Source organism: Solea solea, chromosome 9 (genome assembly GCF_958295425.1).
Source record: "Solea solea chromosome 9, fSolSol10.1, whole genome shotgun sequence".
NCBI lineage: Eukaryota > Metazoa > Chordata > Actinopteri > Pleuronectiformes > Soleidae > Solea > Solea solea.
In genome coordinates, this window is record NC_081142.1 from 17,834,871 (window position 1) to 17,853,326 (window position 18,456).

At 38.8% G+C, this 18,456-nt stretch overlaps 2 protein-coding genes across 2 annotated transcripts; one reads left to right on the forward strand and one right to left on the reverse strand.

Moving 5' to 3' along the window:
- Positions 1 to 639: 639 nt before the first annotated feature.
- Positions 640 to 3,261, forward strand: cfap144 (cilia and flagella associated protein 144). The gene is made up of 4 exons (XM_058639468.1): positions 640 to 822; positions 1,841 to 1,900; positions 2,041 to 2,144; positions 3,166 to 3,261. Exons 1-4 carry the CDS (start codon positions 702 to 704, stop codon positions 3,259 to 3,261), a joined length of 381 nt encoding a protein of 126 aa, XP_058495451.1. The 5' UTR covers positions 640 to 701.
- On the reverse strand, positions 2,950 to 7,504 carry ebna1bp2 (EBNA1 binding protein 2). Its single transcript, XM_058639467.1, has 9 exons — positions 7,310 to 7,504; positions 6,714 to 6,797; positions 6,309 to 6,481; positions 5,813 to 5,936; positions 5,446 to 5,535; positions 5,170 to 5,245; positions 4,408 to 4,498; positions 4,133 to 4,304; positions 2,950 to 4,011 (listed from the first exon to the last, which is right to left on the reverse strand). The coding sequence occupies exons 1-9, from the start codon at positions 7,403 to 7,405 to the stop codon at positions 3,964 to 3,966; spliced, it is 954 nt and encodes a 317-aa protein (XP_058495450.1). The 5' UTR covers positions 7,406 to 7,504; the 3' UTR covers positions 2,950 to 3,963.
- Between the last annotated feature and the right edge of the window lie 10,952 nt (positions 7,505 to 18,456).

The following is an 18,456-nucleotide window of genomic DNA, read 5'->3' on the forward strand; positions in this document are numbered from 1 at the left end:
AGAGTGAAAACTATGGATTTACTTGATGTATTGCTTTTACACGACGACTTGTTTATTTGTGTTGTTTTTATATTTTCTACAGTATTATAGTATTTGTTGTTTGTTTTTATGTCTATCAGGTCTCATGTTTATATATTTCATTGGTTTTATTCATCTCCAATGTGCAGCGCTTTGTTTCAGCTTAAAAGAGCTTAAAACAAAGCAGGGTTTGGTTTTTTTCACAGACCAAACCACATTTTTTGCCAATTACTTGCAGATTTTTACTTAAATAATAAGTATCCTCAACTTGCTAAATCTGAGAGGCAAAGTAATGATGTTTCTGTACACGTTTAGAAGAAAATTGAGGAAAAGATCCATTATTTGTGTTTTATTTTTTTATAGCTTAATCCAGGTGTCTGTGTGGATTTACTTTACAGAGAAAATGAATAGTGTTACGAATTAAAATAACAGCAATTATGAATCCGTTATTAAATATCATAATGTCACAAGTGTAAAGAATTACTATTTCCAAAGGGACTATGTATTATTTTCACCATGAGACAAACCCATGCACATGTCGCCATCGTGTGACCGAGTGCCGCCACTGCAGCTGGAGGCAGTGTTGACCGTTGCTAGGCAACGAGCCCAAAAGAACAGGCCCAGGCCTCTCTCCCTCTCTCTCTCTACACGTAGCTGAATGTGAGAATTGCTCATCTTTCAACATGGCAGGAAATGAGAAAGTGGATATGGTTCATCAGAACGCAATTCACATCGAGACGATACGGAAAGAACAGAGACACCAGAAGCTTCACACGGAGTTCAGCATCAATCCACGCAAGAAATGTAAGAAAAAAAAGGAAAACTGTTCTCTTTCAATCCAAAGGAGGAGGAAAAAAAATTACACATACACACATATATATATATATATATATATATATATATATATATAATAGTGAATCCATTGCTTTTCAGCAGCAGAGAAGTGAATCCTTTCATTTCCGTAAGAGTCTACGTGTAACTGACTGATAACAGGACACTAAGTCTGTGAATTCAATTTCCTCCTCCTAAGAAACAATGTTCATATTTCATAATATACAGTGCAGACAGGAGAGGGATTTCCATTAGTACCATGTGATGTAGAAACTATTCCACTGACACATATATACTTATACTTGTCTTACACTGTATCTCGTCACATGTTTGAAAAGGAGTAGGCAGAAGTATATATTTAACCCATTCCTATTACATACAACTCAATGGATAGACTACTTTATCCCATCACCAAATATTAACATATTTACAGTTTATTCTTAACGTTCTCAGTACAACACAAGAATGCGTCTGGCTTTAAACACAACCATTTCCATAACCTTTGTTTTGTGTCTGATACGATACTGATATCACAAACCTGAGTATCTTCCAACACAGATACTAGTGTGATCCAGTCATTTTAGACCATTGAAGGACGTCTCAAGCAACAACACATTTGTGCTGAGTCCTTTCAAAGACCTAATTCTCCAACTGTGCAACAAATGTTTTTTTGTCCCAAAAAGAAAAAATAATGAGCACAGATATGACTCACCTAAAAATGCTTTAGCTGATTTTTATTTAACTTTTTTACAGTCTGTGCACAGTGAAGCATGCGATATAGGATTTTTAGGTTCTCCTAACGTTCGTTAAAACCAAACCAAAAACTAACGTTTAGAGAACGTTCCCTCTGGGTTAGAAAGGAGCCTTTTTTCCTTAACGTAATTTGAAATTTACTGTAGAGATCCAGAGTTTATGCTGATGCATGTGCACTATAATGTATATTTTAAAGGGTATAAGGTCTGTCTGTCACAGTGTCTCTTTTACCTTTCAGTACATGTCCTGCCAGATAAACCCATGGCAGCTAAACCAGCAGAAGTGATTGGAGAGAATTGTAAGTTTCCATTGCTCCTCTTCACTTTTATGCTTCTTAAATACTAATTAAAGCCACAATCATCATCATCATCATCATCAAGTCCTAAGACACAGGCTGCTGCTGCTGCTGCTGATGTTGAGTAAATGTCCGTTTTGCAGCAGACTTCATTGAAGCTTTCCACAGAGCACGCCAGGAACCCACCAAGAAATATGCCATGCCAATGACCGAGAGTCAGGAGATAGGATGGGTGTCGGCTCCACTGGTGAGAAAACAAAAAAACTTTATCTGAAGTTACTAAACAAACTGTGGAGTCACTGTTAAGTACACATCCTTTTCTCCCCCTGCTGTGATAAAAAAAGTGACAAAATAACGAGGCTGGCTGACCACACCTCGATATAAAGTACAGCAAATGTTACTTTTTATTGGCGGTTGTGTTGACTGAGTGTACGTCGTTAAAATGTGTCCTGTGAGGTTTCACTTTCACCTCGGGAAGAAAGGCAGAAGTTTAAAATGTAACTCTTCAACTTTTAAAGGTTTACTTTGGCACTGGATCTGGATCTACAGTATGTGCACGGCTTTATGCACTGGTACAGATTATATATACTGTGGGTTAAATAAACCTCTGACAGGTTTGTATCAAACTAATGAATGTATTAAATCAGGGGTGTAATTAATGGGATTTCTCTCAAGAAATTCAAGGTTTTTCTTAATTTGTTTTGCAAAAAGATACTTCATTAAATGTATAACAAAGGAAAACATGCTGTTATTTAACTGGTACGGCCCACATGAAATCAAATTGTGCTGCATGTGGCCCATGAACTATAGAGTTCGACACCGCTGTCTTAAATGATTATTATTGTGTATAATACTAAATAGAAGCAAGAGGTGTGAACAAAGAGCAGTGTCCTCAAAAACAAGACTCTAGGATAAATCATGTCAAACCAAAAGTTGTCATTATTTCACTGAAATTCATCACTTATTTCCATTATTGTGAATAAACTGTAAATAATTTGATATTGTACAGCAGAGCAGCCAAAACTACTCCTACACAACTCTGATTCAACATCTCTGTATTAGTGTATCAGTTTATTTGAATATGAAATATGAGCTCAAAAAACGTATGCAAGCACTAATATGCAAAGTGATCAGTTTTAAAGATGTTGTGTCAATAAACAAACTCAAAATGAAGCATACACTATTTCTGACATGTTCACTTTTATCTCCAAATCTCAATCAAATGCTAAATCTGACCACTTTTTTTTTTGTTGTTGCCATTTTTCCAGATTCCACCGAACCGCGACGACAAGAGGCTCAATTTCAGCCGAACGAGCACGGACATCACAAAACACAAAGAATCTGCTCTGCGAGCCGCGAATTAGAGGCCGTAAAAGTGAAAATGTGTGCTCCTTTGTATTTGTCGGTGACAAAACATACAGGTTGTGTCAGTGGCAGAAGTTTAATTTCCCATCTTTACAAACTTAAAACACTTCAACAGGTCTATACACTCACCCATCACACACTAACCATACAAATGAACGGGAAAGGGCAAAGCTGACGGCTGCTCAATATTACAAAATGTCAGGTCACACAGGGGAGAGTTGATGAGTCAGTAAGCCGAGACGGACACAAAAAATAAAACTGAATTCTTCAAACTGCACAAATGATGTAAATGAATAACTGTTGGGGTCATTAAGGCGTAATTAAAGTATCTGTTAGGACTGACCTACAGACAAAAGTGATAAAACTTTGTCTTTGACAGTTTCCTCATGTTCAAATTTTCTTTTTCTGTGTGAATAAAATCATGGGTTGATGAAGGCTGTTCTCTCTTTGTCTTCTCTACACCAGCAGTGTCCTTTCAGTAGCTTCCTCAGCAATATGGCACCACATGTGTCTCTCTCTCTGTGGCTTGACGGGGTTATACCAGACTCATTTACCAGAAGCTATATGGTACAAAAAAGGTGTAGGAGAAATACTGTACACGTCTCTTAGGGTGTACAGAGGAGACAATGGGGAGCAGGTGCGGGGGAATCCAGCTTGTTAGCAAATCTTAGTCCTTTTTTTGATTGGTTGACTGTTTCTTTTTACGAGCGAGACTTCATCTTCCTGCGTACAGACTTGCCAGGACGTTTCTGAAAGCCAAAGTGAAACATAAACATTAAAGTTTAAAGTTTTTCCCAGTAACTTGTGATTTGACATCATTTCCACAAGTATTTAATCAGTCTGGACTGTTTTACGAGTGTTAGGACTCACGTTTTGTTGTCCTCCTTTGCCTTTCTTCCCTCCCTTGCCGCCCTTCGCGTTAGCCACCTTGGCGCGGAAGCTGGAAACGTCGTTGTGGCTCTCTTTGGTATTCCACTTCTTTCCACTCTTCTTGCCTCCGAAGCCAAAGCGTTGGTCCTTAAATTTCCTCTTAGCGTTGGGGCTGTGAAAACAACCGTTACATTTCAGCCATTTGTGAAATGTGAGGAACTGAAAAATATCGAGCTGGAGATTTATGACTGCCATGTGCAAGGCTGAAACCTTACCCCTTCTTGTTCGCTGCTTTTTTGGAGCCTTGACCGGAGTCTTTAGGTTTCTTCTTGTCTCCTTCCAGGAAATCCAGTTTGTCAGTCATTCCTGTAAGAGAAAAAGATTTTAATACACATTATGTAATATGTATATCTTTCTCAATTAAAATAACAAAAAAAAAAAAACACAAGCTTAATGACGTCGAGGATCACCTTAGGCTCACATTCTGATTGAGTCACTCTCTGTCTTTAGCTTTGTATTCCAGCTATTTATTTAAGTGGCCATATGCCACAAAACTGCTTAGCACTTTGAGGTTTGTTTTTCAAATGTAAAGTGCAATACAAATAAAATCTATTATTATTATTATTATTATTATTATTTTTATTAAAACTGGCAGCTTCACTTCAGCCGTTCTTTCTGTTCCCCGCTTCCATTCATTTCTTTTTAGCAAGGCTTTTATTGTGCAATATGTGCAGGACCGGGCAAATCTGTGGCTTCATGCAAAGAATCCTGATATTTTGTTACATAGAGAGAATTTAAAATTTTATTTTCAAAGTCTCACTCTATGGATAACAGCAGCAGCACTGCAGAGTAGATGACGTGTGATTTGAAATGGTCCTTTACCTTCAATAGAAAAGCTAATTTCTATGGTTCAAAGAGCGTTTTGGCAAATGTAAGTACATTAACATAACATTAGTCTTGTTGTTTTACATGTTCAAGGGAACAGTAAGTGCAGAACATTATAACTTCCATCATCACAAGCCTGAAATTACACTCACCTTTCTGGTATTTCTTTACAGCAGACATCATATCCTTCTTCTCTTTCTGCCTCTTCTGCATCACTTCTATTTGGACCTGATACACAATGAAATCACTATGTTAACATGTAATCACTAAACATAGGCGGCTTTTGTAGAGCAATGCATCATAAACATATTATTAGTCTGGCAATTACTTTTGATTATGTCGCCGTATCATTACACACAAGCAGAGTAAAGGCAGGTTTCAAAAGTAAGAATTAAAGACTAGACTACCAGACTAAAACAGGGACTCACCTTTTTGCCAAACTTCCTTTGCTCACGCAGCTTCTTGGCCTTCTCCGACCTCTCTATAATCATCTGCTTTGATATGAGCTTTTTCCTGATCTACACAGAGAAAGAGGAAACATTAATGATTATGAAAACATTTAGATTTTAGGTCAATGAAAGACAATGAAAGTTTGTGAGATGAAATATCAAATTAAGAAAATGTAAAAAAAAAAAGGTTTGCAGTGTCTTTAAGATAAACAAATGAAAAAAACAGAATGAGGTTCTTTTTCTTCGTGGGCCTCTTTTAATGATTTAAAATGTGAATTTTGATATGAATGATCTTCACATTAAAACTGCACCTGTGATCTTTGCACGAGCAATGATATATGCTCACCTTCTGCATGTGCTGATCTGTCTTGGCCATCTCTGCAAAGTAATCATCCGGCCTCTTGGTGGATATGTTGTGTTTCTTTAAGAGGGGCAACGACTCAAGGACCGTAGCTTGAGCTTGACGGTAGCTGTAAGTGGACAAACAAGGAACATAAAGACTCAGCTGATTAGAACGATTTTACAAACTTTATGTATTGCCCGATAGCTGCAAACGGATCCTGTGACACTTTATACAACAAAAACACACTTGCAGAAATCAAAATAAACAGTTAATATAGTCAACACAGACACAGACAACAATTACACCAACATCCTGTGTCGAGTGTCTGAACATTTACATTTCTATGACAAATGAGAAACACCATCTGATGAGTATGATCCCATAGCTGAGTCAAAAGCTACGTAATGGACCTTGAGGTTAGAATATTTCTTTGAGAGCTTAATAATGGCACCTCAAATCTATAAAAAAAAATAAAAAAAATTATAAGTTGCACACTTACAAGAACATCTCCCTCTGGAAATCATCATCCGCGTTGATGTCTTCATTGACTCCAGCAGGTGCTTTCCCATCAGCCTTGGAAATAAGGTCTTCAGCTGGTAGGTTGGTCATGTCCAACCTCTCAACCCAGGGAAGGTCTTTACGGAATTCAGCAAGACACTGCTTCAAACCCGCCTGCATCACAACACATGAGTAAACATGTTAATCAGAGTATGTCCAAATCACAAGTCACACTAGTACTCAGATAGGAATTTCAAAACCATAGCTATTATATAAATTATACATGTAAATTATACATATACATATATATATACACACATTATGCTGTAAGTAAGGTTTTCTTACTTAGTTAGTCTTACTTACAGCTAACTAATCTCACTTCAATGCAGTTGACTCGTTCACTCACCACATTGTTGGTAGACTTTTTGGCTTTGGCCACCAGCACATTCATGCCTGGTTTCAACAGCCCTTTTGCAAAGGCTTCTTGGAGCTAAAGGAGAGTCAATCAAACATTTAAATCAGGAAAAAACTGTCACAACCATAGGCAAAGCTCAGCACATAGTTACAAACAACACAATCTAAATACCAAACTACTAGTAGTAGGGGTAGTAAGTGGGTGCATTTAGATTACATTCGAGTTAAATAACACTGAGGAAAACTATGGAAACACATAAGTAACAGATCAAATATATACATTATCATGAAATACAAACATTACAAGAGATGTGTGCTTAGTAATACATGTGAACACTTTTTTATATATCGATAAATCATACATTTCACATCTTAGGAGCTGGAGACTCGTGGTGGGGGCTGAATATGGTCAACAAATTGCATAGGAATCGATTCCATTTTACAACTAAAGCACAATAACAAACATCACTTATAATAAAGTAACCCCCTCATACGACTGTGTAGACGTCTGTCTCTTCTGTTCAACACTTTCACAGGCTGGTGTATACGTGAATGTTGTGTATGTAGCACAAAACGAGCTAAACTGACCTCATTGTCTGATAATTCACTCTTCTCCTCGTCGGAGTCGAAGCCGAGTTGTTCCTCCTCCTCTACAGACTCCATGGTGCTGGTACCGACAACCATAAGATAATAATATGAAGCAAGTTTGGGTTTTTTAAGTGGGTCGAAATGTTTCTGCTCCTCACATGTAAGGAGCGATTCACGTGGGGAGGAAATGACGGAAGTTCATGCTCTACTAACACAGTCCCCGGCAGAAACACTGTGAAACCTCAACAGTTCCTACATATAAAATAATAATAATATTAATTATAAACAATAATAATGATAATAAATAAAATAAATTCAAGCAAAACTGTAACCTTCAACGTTCAATTTCTACAAAGGCTTTTTACGGTAAATAAAAGCATGCAAACGAATGAATCAAGCTGATTTGTAAGGATATCGACATCCGGTTTTCAAAATAAAAACAACGAGCGTACTGTATCTCTGTCTTAGTGCACGTTTGAATTCAAATTTCGAATTAAATGTCTCGCATTTGCACTTTTTAATCGAAAGAATTCTAAACTTTGACATTTTATTAAATCTCAAATGATTTGTTAGTTAATGTGCATTTTTTTTTCAATCAAAATGTGCGAATGTAAGATTTTTAATTTGAAATGTCTCTAAAATTGTACAGCAAAAATGTCACATTTACAGTATGCCAGTAGTCATAAATGTCCTGGGCACAACTTTATTGTTTATTTCCAGAACTTAAGTAAAAATAAATTTTTGTTGATTCCCCTTGGATTTTAGAGGTGCAAAATATGACACTTTTTATTTGAAATTTCTTTTCATTTAAATTAAATGTCTCACTTTTTGGTAATGAAAACACAATTTTCCATAAGTGCTCAGGACATCTATGACTACTAACATGCTGTAAATTTGACATTTACTGTACAGTTTTAGAGAAATTTCTTATTACATCCCAAATAATTAGTTTGATTTAATGTGACAATTTCTGTCACTTTGATGTGACAAGATTGAAAGAACTGTCTGCAGTGTTGGCCCAGAATCCCTCGCTGTGGCCTATGGGGAGGATCAAGACTACAGTTCTCTGATTATGCTACTTTGATAAGTGCACATTCATTTCATGTCCGGTGTTTGTTGTTCTTAGGTGCAGAATAATCCCAATTTGAATTAAGAGTATTGGTCTGGGTTTGCCTAATCTAGATCAGATGGATCTATAATTCCTCCCTTGCCCATACTGTAATGTAATTAAGAGCAGAGAGATTTGATCAGCTTTTGGTGGCGTGTGGTGTCCAAGTAATTTCTCTTTTATCTACAATTGAATTGATTTCTGCTTAATGCCTGCAAATTGACCCTCCCCCTATCAGTCTGTTGTCAGCTCACCCTTAACTGCACACATACATTTCTTGTTTTGCCAAGTGAGAGTCTGTGAATGTCATCGGTCCCAGCGTTGCAAACTTGAAGAAAAGTGAGAAGGTCACTGCAGCAAAAAAAAAGAAAAAAAAAAAGTGTGAATCCCAATTATTCACTTTTATGTTGACTGAGGACAGTTTGTGTTTATCGTTTGGAGTCACGTAGCAGTCCTGAGAGTGGAGGGCTTGTGTTTAGAGCCAGAATGTACACGTACTGAATGTTAATGATGTGCTTTAGCCAGTGACCATGAAAGTAACTTGAACCAACGCAAAATGTCACTTGAGACAGATTCATCTTAAGTGGTCGAGGCTCTCAGCACAACCAAGGGCTGTAAGAGTTGTCAGCCGTGACGTCGTACATCTGTCCACAGGACTAATGGAATTATATTAGGTTCTTAATTGTCAGGTCGCAAACAAACACATTATTGGGAAAGATATTTTTTGCTTTGAAATAAAGATGCAATTGTGTCTCTTTGTGAGCAGCAAAAGTCATGTATGATTAATTTTTTTTATGATTAAATTCTGCATATTTCGCAGATATTCATTCTTAGAATGCAATGTATAATTTCAATGAATTGCTGCTTTTGTTACCACCAACGTATCCTTGTCCTATGATGTTTCCAGTTTGTTCAACAGTGCTACAATCCCTCATCGTTCAGCACAGCATCTGCCTTGAGTGGGATTGGAGAGATCTTCTTTGGTGTGGAGACATTAATGATGACCACTAATAGTGCTTTTCCACTACGCAGTCCTGGCACGACTCGGCAGGTACTTTTTTTTTTTGCCCCTGCTCTAGGAGGTTCCAAGCTCCTAGTAATGGAAAACCAAGCCAAACCGTGTAGAGTCGAGCCGTGCCGTGCCGTGCCGTGCCGTGCGGAGGTGTCCCGGGACTGTGTTGTGGAAAAGCGCCATAAGAGATGTTTCAACTATAGAGCTGAAGCTATTACTCGATTAATCGATTACTAAATTAATTGTCAACTTTTTGATAATTTTTCATTTTTCATGATTAAAACAAGATTTCTGATTGTTTCAGTTTCTTCAATGTGAATATTTTCTGGTTTCTTTGCTCCAGATGACAAAGAAATCATTGAAAGTGAATCATTTTGGATTGTGGACAAAACGAGACATTCCAGAACATCATCATTTCCAGATTTGACAAACACTCATCAACATTTTTTTAATGTTTTCTGACATTTTACGGACCAAACAATTACTCGATTATAAATTAAAATAGAGACAAATTTAGGAGGACCAAACAATTTGGCAAATACAGTGCGGTCGTTCACAGTCACATTTTAAAAGCACATATGCTGAGTTCAGATATTTTGAGTCAATTTATTCCAAATGTAAAAGAATAGCTCAAATAGGGAGAAATGTTTCTTTATAAATGCTACGTTCATTCATTTTAGAGCTGAAAAGGCTGGAGACTCACACTGGTAACAGGCAGACACAGAGTATTCAGAGTACTGGGGACTGTGCCTGGTGACAACCACTGTTCATTTAAGATGTCATCAGTCTCTCTCTATGGCTTTTCCTGCGAGTCCTCGGAGCAGAAAATGTCTGACTCCCCCTGAGAGTGACTCTATTTCTATTCTAATGGAAATCCATTGTTCCAAATTGTTCTCCCCTGCCTTTAATTTCTCCATCCGCTGCACGGTCAGATTCCCACTCGCTGGTGCCTTCAAAAGGGAAAAAAAGTAGCATAATTTCCATTTCTGTGATTATATTCACTTGCAGGAAGACAGTGCACTTGATTCCCATTTCACTGTCACTTTTCATCTCAGAGAGACAGGACACTTCCATGGAAATAGGTTGGATTCACTCTGTTAATTCACTCTCCTGGAGTTGTTCCTGTTGCCCATGAATGTGTGAGCCGGAGCTGTGTGAGAGGCTTGGCTCCCATGGCGTTCAATCAGCCTGAGGAGCTTCAGTGAAGTCCAAGTAAACAATAGTCTGGATGGATTACTAATGTTGTCTCGAGTCATTTTGACCTGATCGCTCTTCTCTTAAGTGGATGCTCATTCACTCTCCGTCTGTCAAAACATCCACGACATGACTGCTTAAGAGAGATGGCCTTTAACTCCCGCATTACTCTTGTTTTGGCGAGATTCACTCTGTTGTCTCGGACCTGCCACAAACAGACACATTAATGTGCACAACCTTCCAAAGACCGGGATGAATGCAAAGCGCGCGTCGAGCCTTCAGACACGTATTAGAATATGTGCACGGCTGAGTTTAAGACTGGCGTAAGTGCCATTATAAGAGTGGGAATAGTTGTTTTATCGTCGAATCAGCATTCATGAACGGCCCTCTCGAGGTTTCTGGTCTTTCTCGTGGATATTGAATCATATAAAGTATTATTAGCATAAGTAGGAACGATGATGAAGAGTTGAGACGAGCAGAGAACTTTGAGTTATGAGTGTGTAAGAAATGTATTGTCATAAAATGCAAAGGATTATAGAAACATTAAAAGGAAACTCTGGCTTCACTGACGACAATGGTGCAGCCAGTATATTAACAATTTTAATTTGAATTTACACCCTGCAAATTCTGTTATGAAATGGGGTAGAAGTGTAGTTCCTTGTGGCGCCGTCTTACCTGCATCACATACTTTACATATGGCCCCTTTAATATTCAGTCTCCTGATATAGTAGCTCACATATTTCATAGTGTTATGAGGCTGACGCACACTGGGGGAGTTCAGCTACGTTCTTGTCTGTGATATTCTGGTATTCTTCTTCAGAAAACTTTGTTTTCAAAGATTTCTTCTGAGACTTTTAGGCACAACTCTTGGCCTTCACTATCAGATGATGTTTGTCCTGTGATATGGTTTAATTATCATTGCAAGAGCATCTGTATTTGAATTCATGAAATGCATCAGATAAAAAGAGGAAAATATGTGAATATATTTAAGTACGCCTCAAGAGAGAGGGACTCTTTATTGCCAAACATTATTTCCACTGTGAAGGAAGACATTTTCTTACAGTTGAGACCAGAGGAAACATCCAAAAGGCTAAATAAATACTTCTTCTCACCAGAAATCAATGTAAGGACACATTTGGTCAAATGTCTTCTAAAATTTCCTCTGACAAAGTGCAGGCTTGCAGCCCAGTCTTTCCCTCCCACTTAGTTCAGAATTAAACACGACCCAGTGTTCAGCTCACATCTCCATATTCTCCATATCTCTGTGAGACGTTATCTTCAGTCTCTCTTTGGCCCCAGAAAGCCACCCAGACAGCAGCTAAGTGACAGAATTACATGACGTGGTCGCGGTGGAAAAGAGACAAGAGTAAACTATGGCTGTATAGTATTAAATTACAAGAAATTCACAGCCCTGTCATCCGATCTAATCTAATCCAATCTAAAATAACACACGCGCGGGGACACACAGATTTGTGCAGAGATTCTTGTTAGGAGTCTGCACTACAACGTCCGTGTATTTGGACGGTCTGACCACAACATTATCTGACCGTAACACTTGAACATAACCACAATTACAGACTACTGACTACTGGTCCTGGCATTGTCTGTGTTTATGCATTATACCAGAGAAGGTTGTTCATTGAGTAGTTCTAAAACTCATGGCCTTTATTTCATCATTAAAACTTCATTGCAACTACAAAAGCATCTAAACACTAAATGGTTGCAATAAGACCTCCTTGATCACAGCTCAGAATGCAAAACAATTATTCCTTGCTTCCTTGCTCCTGTTTTGTAGGTTTAAATATGTTTTTTGTTGTTGTTTTTAAATCACATTTCATATTATTAAAAACAGCATTCTCTATATGCGCTGTAAAATACCCGTGTAGGGGACGGAATAATGGACAGGTGCTCTGTAGTCTAGCCAAGCCGTTTTGTAGAACAAGCACTTCCGTGACTTTCTAAACTCGCTCCCCTCTCATCATCTGCTTTTTCTTTGTGCAACCGGAGTGAAAATTGCATACTTGCAATCACAGAGCCAGGACACTCCGCGTGTCCTGCACGGAAATAACAATACCCGCCACTTTTTGAGTCTCAGGTTCCTCTTATATTTCATTTTAAGTCTTAATTTCTTTTCCTCCCCCCCTGTGAGCGAGTCTGCCCTTTTCTTCCCCCACAGCCACTTGTGTTCCAGCTACAAACCTCGATGAAAATATGAATATAACATAATTAAATTATTACAAGTACGGTTATTGTTCAGAGACATTTGCATCCGTCATTATGACTGTGTTACAGGAAAGAACAATGTGGTGAAGTGACTGCTGCACTACAGAGGTCATTCATGCACGCTTTGATCCAAAGAGGTCTCCTGGTAGATTCTAATCAGACGTTTAGAGGCACCGTCCTCTCTTCCACCCTTGCTCTCTTTCTTTCCTCATTTCCTCCTCTCCTCCCTCCTTCCATTCCTGCACCCTGCCTCGATCCTGATAGTAATTAGAAGTGAAGAGACAAATTAATCAGGGGAGCACCAGGTTGCCAGCATTCTCTGACAGAGGACATCCACAGAATTTTTAAGGGAAATGCAACGTCAGATTCCATCACTGCTAAAGGGGCAGGCTGTGTGTGTGTGTGTGCACAAATGTATGTGTAGGAGCGGTGCAGAGCCCATGCATAATCACCTTATTATATCCCTGTGAATGGAATAGTGAATTGATCTGATTAGAGGTTGGATGAGAAGAGAAGGCAGGAGAAGAGGTCTGGCATGTAGAGCAGTTCCCTCTGAAAGAGGAGCGGATGGAAGGAGGGAAGGGACGAGTGAGACGGACGAGGGAGGGTAATGAGGAGAAAGGGAGGCTGACAGAGAAGATGAGGAGAACGGGTTCTAAAAGAGTGGAGTAGTTGGTTAGGGTTTAAAAAAAAAGAAAGAAGGGGTAATAAGAAATAAAGGCGGGAGGGAGAAGCAGAAGGACAGGACAGGGTTTTCAAGTTGACGTTAGTGGCAAAACAATCTCACCTATGGTCCATTTAATAGCCGCTCTGAAGCTTTTGATTAAATCACACGATGTAGCGCAGCAGATGGCTTGCCTAGTTGAATTGGAATTTAGATGTTAAAATTTCCATTTTAATGACCACTTCAAGGACTTTTTTTGTCCATTTGTAAAGTCTCGTTTAAAATTGCATTAAAATGTAGTTTTGCTAATGGCCGCAACAAAACAGATCCATAGACCGCGTTAAAGGGTGAGAGACAACTTTTACAAACAAGATGCAAAGTCATCCTACGAAGGAAAACGTTGGTTTCCATACTTCATTTAGGCGACAGTGTTAGTTTGTGTCTTATTAGGAACATGTTTGCCCGGATTCAATCAACCATGGCGCTTGAGTCTTGGTCTTTCAGGCAATAAACCTGAAAAATGAACATCATTTGCTCTGTTTGTTGTTATATACATGCATGAGCACGTAGGCCAATTCCAGTCCTGTCCAACAGATGTAAAGGTGGTAATATGGCACCAAAAAAAGACACTAACACACCAAAAGAGGGTAAAGTCTCATGAAAGCAGGAAAAAAACTAGCGTCACGGATGTTTTAAACAGACATTAATACAAGATATACAATATAACCATGGCATTTTATATTCAAACCCAACACTCCATGTCTACAGCCTCACATCAATATAAGATTTTTATGAACTCCAGCGGGTCATTGAATAATTTGATAGTCCACACAGTTCAGTGGCTTCTGCCATCAACGTTAAGCTGCTTTTTACCTGCTCAACATACAGTATTAGCCTGTCCTCTTTTCCCTTTGAAAACTTTGGATTGACCACAAAGAAAAAAGGCCTGAGCACGCACAAACACAGACAACTCAGCAATTCCCTGGAAGGCTCTGCAGTAGATCATAATTAGAGCCAATCAAAAAAGAAGCGTACAGCCTGTTACTTCCTACCAGCCGGCTAGTTGGTCCATCTGGCCATACTTAGGCCTTCTGTGCTTCGCTAACTCCTTCACAGCGGCTAATAGGTCACTTTCATTGATGGCGAATAACTTGAATGAATTCCTTGGCAGCATATTTTTTTTTAACACATGCAAGGATTCCAAATGTAGCAGTAACTAGTGTGAGTGTTCTTGTGTTTGTTGCTTTGTGAGGACCAACAAAAGCATATAAACCACACGGAGTGAGGACATTTTGGTTGGTAGAGCTGACCCAGCTGCTGATAAAGGCTCATCTAAAGTGATGGAAAACTATAGTTATAAAAAATAAAATTATTTTATCTTCAGTTTCTACCAAATGTAAAATAATCACCTATATTTTATGGATCTGAGTGCTGTTTATTTTATGGTTAGGGGGTAGGCTAATAGAGTTAGGCATTTAGTTGTGATGGTTAACCCTTCTGTTACCATCCTGTCGTCAGCTTCTCAGTACCATATTCCTAAATGCTTCAATAACTGCCAGATATCGAAAGGGAAAGTTATCTTGGAAAAAGGGGCTCTCATTTCGGACATTTTTTCACAATTCTACATCCGTAAAATCAAAATAAATACCATGAATACCATGATGGTGATATATGAGGTTTAAGGAGCTATGGAACGTATCGAGTGTCCTCACTAAAATAGCCGTTAGAAAAATGTGTGTTACCATCGCTGTCATCTGCAGATAAGGCTGTGTAGAGTGTTATCATATGTTAAGCAGTTCACTGATTGCATTTGACTTGTGGGAGTAACTGATGACATGTTGCTCTCACTCACCTCCGCACCTGTCCTTTAATTTATCACTTCCTGTCTCTGTCTTTGTTTTAATCCTCCCTCTCAGCCACTCTCCGTCTCCCCGTCTGTCACCCTCTCCTCGCCCACTCTCCTCCATTCCACCTCTCCTCCCATCAGTCTGTGCCTCCCCCTCCAAATAATTGCCTTCCTCACTGACTCATCATCTACTCATTTATCTCCCGTCTCCCTATCTTTCTGATTGCCGCTCTGCAAAATCAGGTTTCTCCATCCCTGTACACCTACAACTTCTTCCACTTTTATCTGCTGCAGTTATATGGCCCTGCCTGGCAATCACTAAAGGTCCAGTGTGTATCATTTCGGAGGGTTTATTGCCAGAAAATGAATATCCTTCCCAAGGATTTCCACCACTTATATTCACAAGAATGTGAACATAAGTGTGTGATTGGTACAAAATGAGAATATACCTCAGAATAAGCCTTTTATATGCACTTTAGGGAAGAGCCTTGTCTTGCAAAGGCTGCCATCTTGTGCTGACATGTTTCTACAGCAGCCCAGACAAAGAAAGAGTGCAGGGAGATGTGAAAAGAGTGTGTGCATCTTTTTTTTGGTATGTGAAGGCCACTGCGGTTCCCCGACGCACTTCAGACGGGGAGGGGTGAGTGGAGGAGCCTTTGCGTTTGTTGTACTCTACAGTCTCACGATTACATGACACACCGGACCTTTAAAGTACCATTTCTAGGGGTTAGAAAAGACCTTAAATGTGTCTTAAATGGGACGTACCTTACAGCTCAGGCTTGTGGCTGAAAGTGTAAATCCCATTTTCCTACTCCAAAGTCCAAATCTCCAATTATGAGTGCAGGTAAATGCTCTGCTGCAGCTAATGAGGATTTCTTACCATGAAAACATCCCAGTACAAAATCCCAAAATAGCTTTTGCCTTAGACAAGTGTCCCTGCCTTTTGGAAATACTGGGGATTGTGGGACCACGGGTGAATCATTTGTAATAGTGGTGCAACTTATTTGAGCCCGTTTCATCAAAAATATACAGTATATTTCCATGTTCACGAAATTCACAACTTAAATTCAATATCTGAATTGGGCCGGGTATATATTCCAAAAGATGTATCTTTATAGGGGAAAGTGAAAGTGTATCTGACTTCTCTGAGAGGGAAAATGTGGTGAAAAAAAGGGATATAAAATTGATTTGAACAACAGCAAAGTCTGTTTAATCAACCTCTTTAAGCAGTGCACCCACGATGGGGGACACTCCATGGTCGATACTTAAATTGTCCCCAAACTCGACCCATTCATCACAAGCTTTGCTCGAGTCAGATCGTCCATAACAGAGCTCTCTACTGTCTGTTTTTAGATGTGTGTGTGTGTGTGTGTGTGTGTGTGACAATATGGCATTTACCGTGCTACTACTGTCCAGCAGTACATTCAGTCTGTGCTCCCCGTGCGTGTGTGTGAAAAATTGTACATTCACCGCCTTTTCATGAATAAAGATTTTGCTTGTTGTGGTGCAACAGCTGCTGTTCACGTGCGCCATAGTCAGATTGCTTTTTGGCTGCCTCTAATTACAATCAATTTAAAAAAGCAAGAAAACAAAAGAAACAAAATATGCGTGAAAACCAAATATGACATTTTATTTCATGATTATGATCTTTCTTTTTTTTTTAAAGATAAGAATATAAAGCACAAATCACATGAATATTTATTATCTCTTGTGGTTATAAAAAGAAAAGGTAGGTTGGATTCTGTCAAGGTTATACTACAGGGGAAGGAAAATATCAAATACCAAGAGAAAAGCATCAAAGAGGTAAAACAAAACAAAACAAAACACACACAGATAAATAAAAGCCCACTGTATCATTAGGCCAGTCGTTGACATACAATATGGACGACTGAATTTGTCAACTTAGTGAATGTCTATTTATTTTTACTGTCATGTAGCTGGACTACAACCTTCATTTGCTGATGGATAAAAGTTCAAATACAGTATGTGCAGCCAGGATTTCAGTAAACATTTTATTCCCGGCTGCCTCATGGGAGCAGTCCAGGGAATGCGACCAGGTAAAATAGTGTGGGTACGTATGATAGCTTTATAACCTTGTGTGCACGACTTTGCAACTAAGGAACCTTCAAACTTACGGATCTGTTATTCAAGCCAGCCATGCCCTATATAGTTCATTATCTTTAATATTGAAAAAAGAGCAGATGCTCTGATTGGTGTCCCCTGATGGATTAATGACGAGAGGATGATGGTACCGGATTATGGACATATGCGAAAGCATAGGGTTCCCCAAGCCAACAGGGGGCCCCACAGTTGCATGTTCCTATGAAAATCCCGCTTCACAAAGATAGGAAGCAGCGTATTCAGTGCTTTTTTTTGCTGATGTCTGGATATTCTGCTTTGATTTTAATCCAGAACACCAGCAGAGTTGTTTGTCTGTTTTCAAAGCAGAGACAGCGGGTTGTGCACAATTCTTTGACATACTATATCACGTGACCGAAACAAGCTTTTTTTCAGACGGATAATCAATCATTTATTTATTTTTTTTCTGATGGCCTGGTACCAAATGACCCACGGACTGGTGGTTGAGGACCTCTGATATAAAGGGTTAGGAATCTCTCCATCATAGTTTGGTAAACACCCCCCAAACCTCATCTTGCATAGGGCCCCCAAAAAAGCTAGAAACGGCCCTGGGACTACACTGCAAGCCAGACATTCATTGGAAAGTGGCTGAATGAATTATTTCATATATTTATATATAAATGACCATTAAACTAATTGGGAAACATGCATATACATGGGATTCATTCCATGTTAAAGTTCACATCTGTAGTTTTCTGTGTAAAACTCGTGTACTATACTGTAGATTTACTATAAAATAATCTGGAATCACATTGCTGTTCTCAAAAAACATATTAATACTTTAGATTAACCTTGAAATACTTTTCCCACCAAGAACAAAAACCCCTTAAGTGTAGTTTTAAACATCTGTCGGATCATTAGAAAAGAACAAAAACAAACTATTATTGATTAAAAGAAAGAGAGCTCATTTTCTGTTATTGAGCAGGAAAGCTTTCTGCTCTCCTCATAATTGGTGATAGTT

What these genes read in the sequence shown, in the direction of transcription:
- ebna1bp2 (XM_058639467.1), bottom strand. Translation starts at nt 7,405, where the DNA reads ATGGTTGTCGGTACCAGCACCATGGAGTCTGTAGAGGAGGAGGAACAA. An exon ending in TTCCAGAGGGAGATGTTCTT is followed by an intron (nt 5,937 to 6,308) that starts GTAAGTGTGCAA and finishes GTCCACTTACAG; the next exon opens with CTACCGTCAAGCTCAAGCTA. An exon ending in AAAGCAGCGAACAAGAAGGG is followed by an intron (nt 4,305 to 4,407) that starts GTAAGGTTTCAG and finishes TTGTTTTCACAG; the next exon opens with CCCCAACGCTAAGAGGAAAT.
- cfap144 (XM_058639468.1), top strand. Translation starts at nt 702, where the DNA reads ATGGCAGGAAATGAGAAAGTGGATATGGTTCATCAGAACGCAATTCAC. An exon ending in AGAAGTGATTGGAGAGAATT is followed by an intron (nt 1,901 to 2,040) that starts GTAAGTTTCCAT and finishes TCCGTTTTGCAG; the next exon opens with CAGACTTCATTGAAGCTTTC. An exon ending in GATGGGTGTCGGCTCCACTG is followed by an intron (nt 2,145 to 3,165) that starts GTGAGAAAACAA and finishes CCATTTTTCCAG; the next exon opens with ATTCCACCGAACCGCGACGA.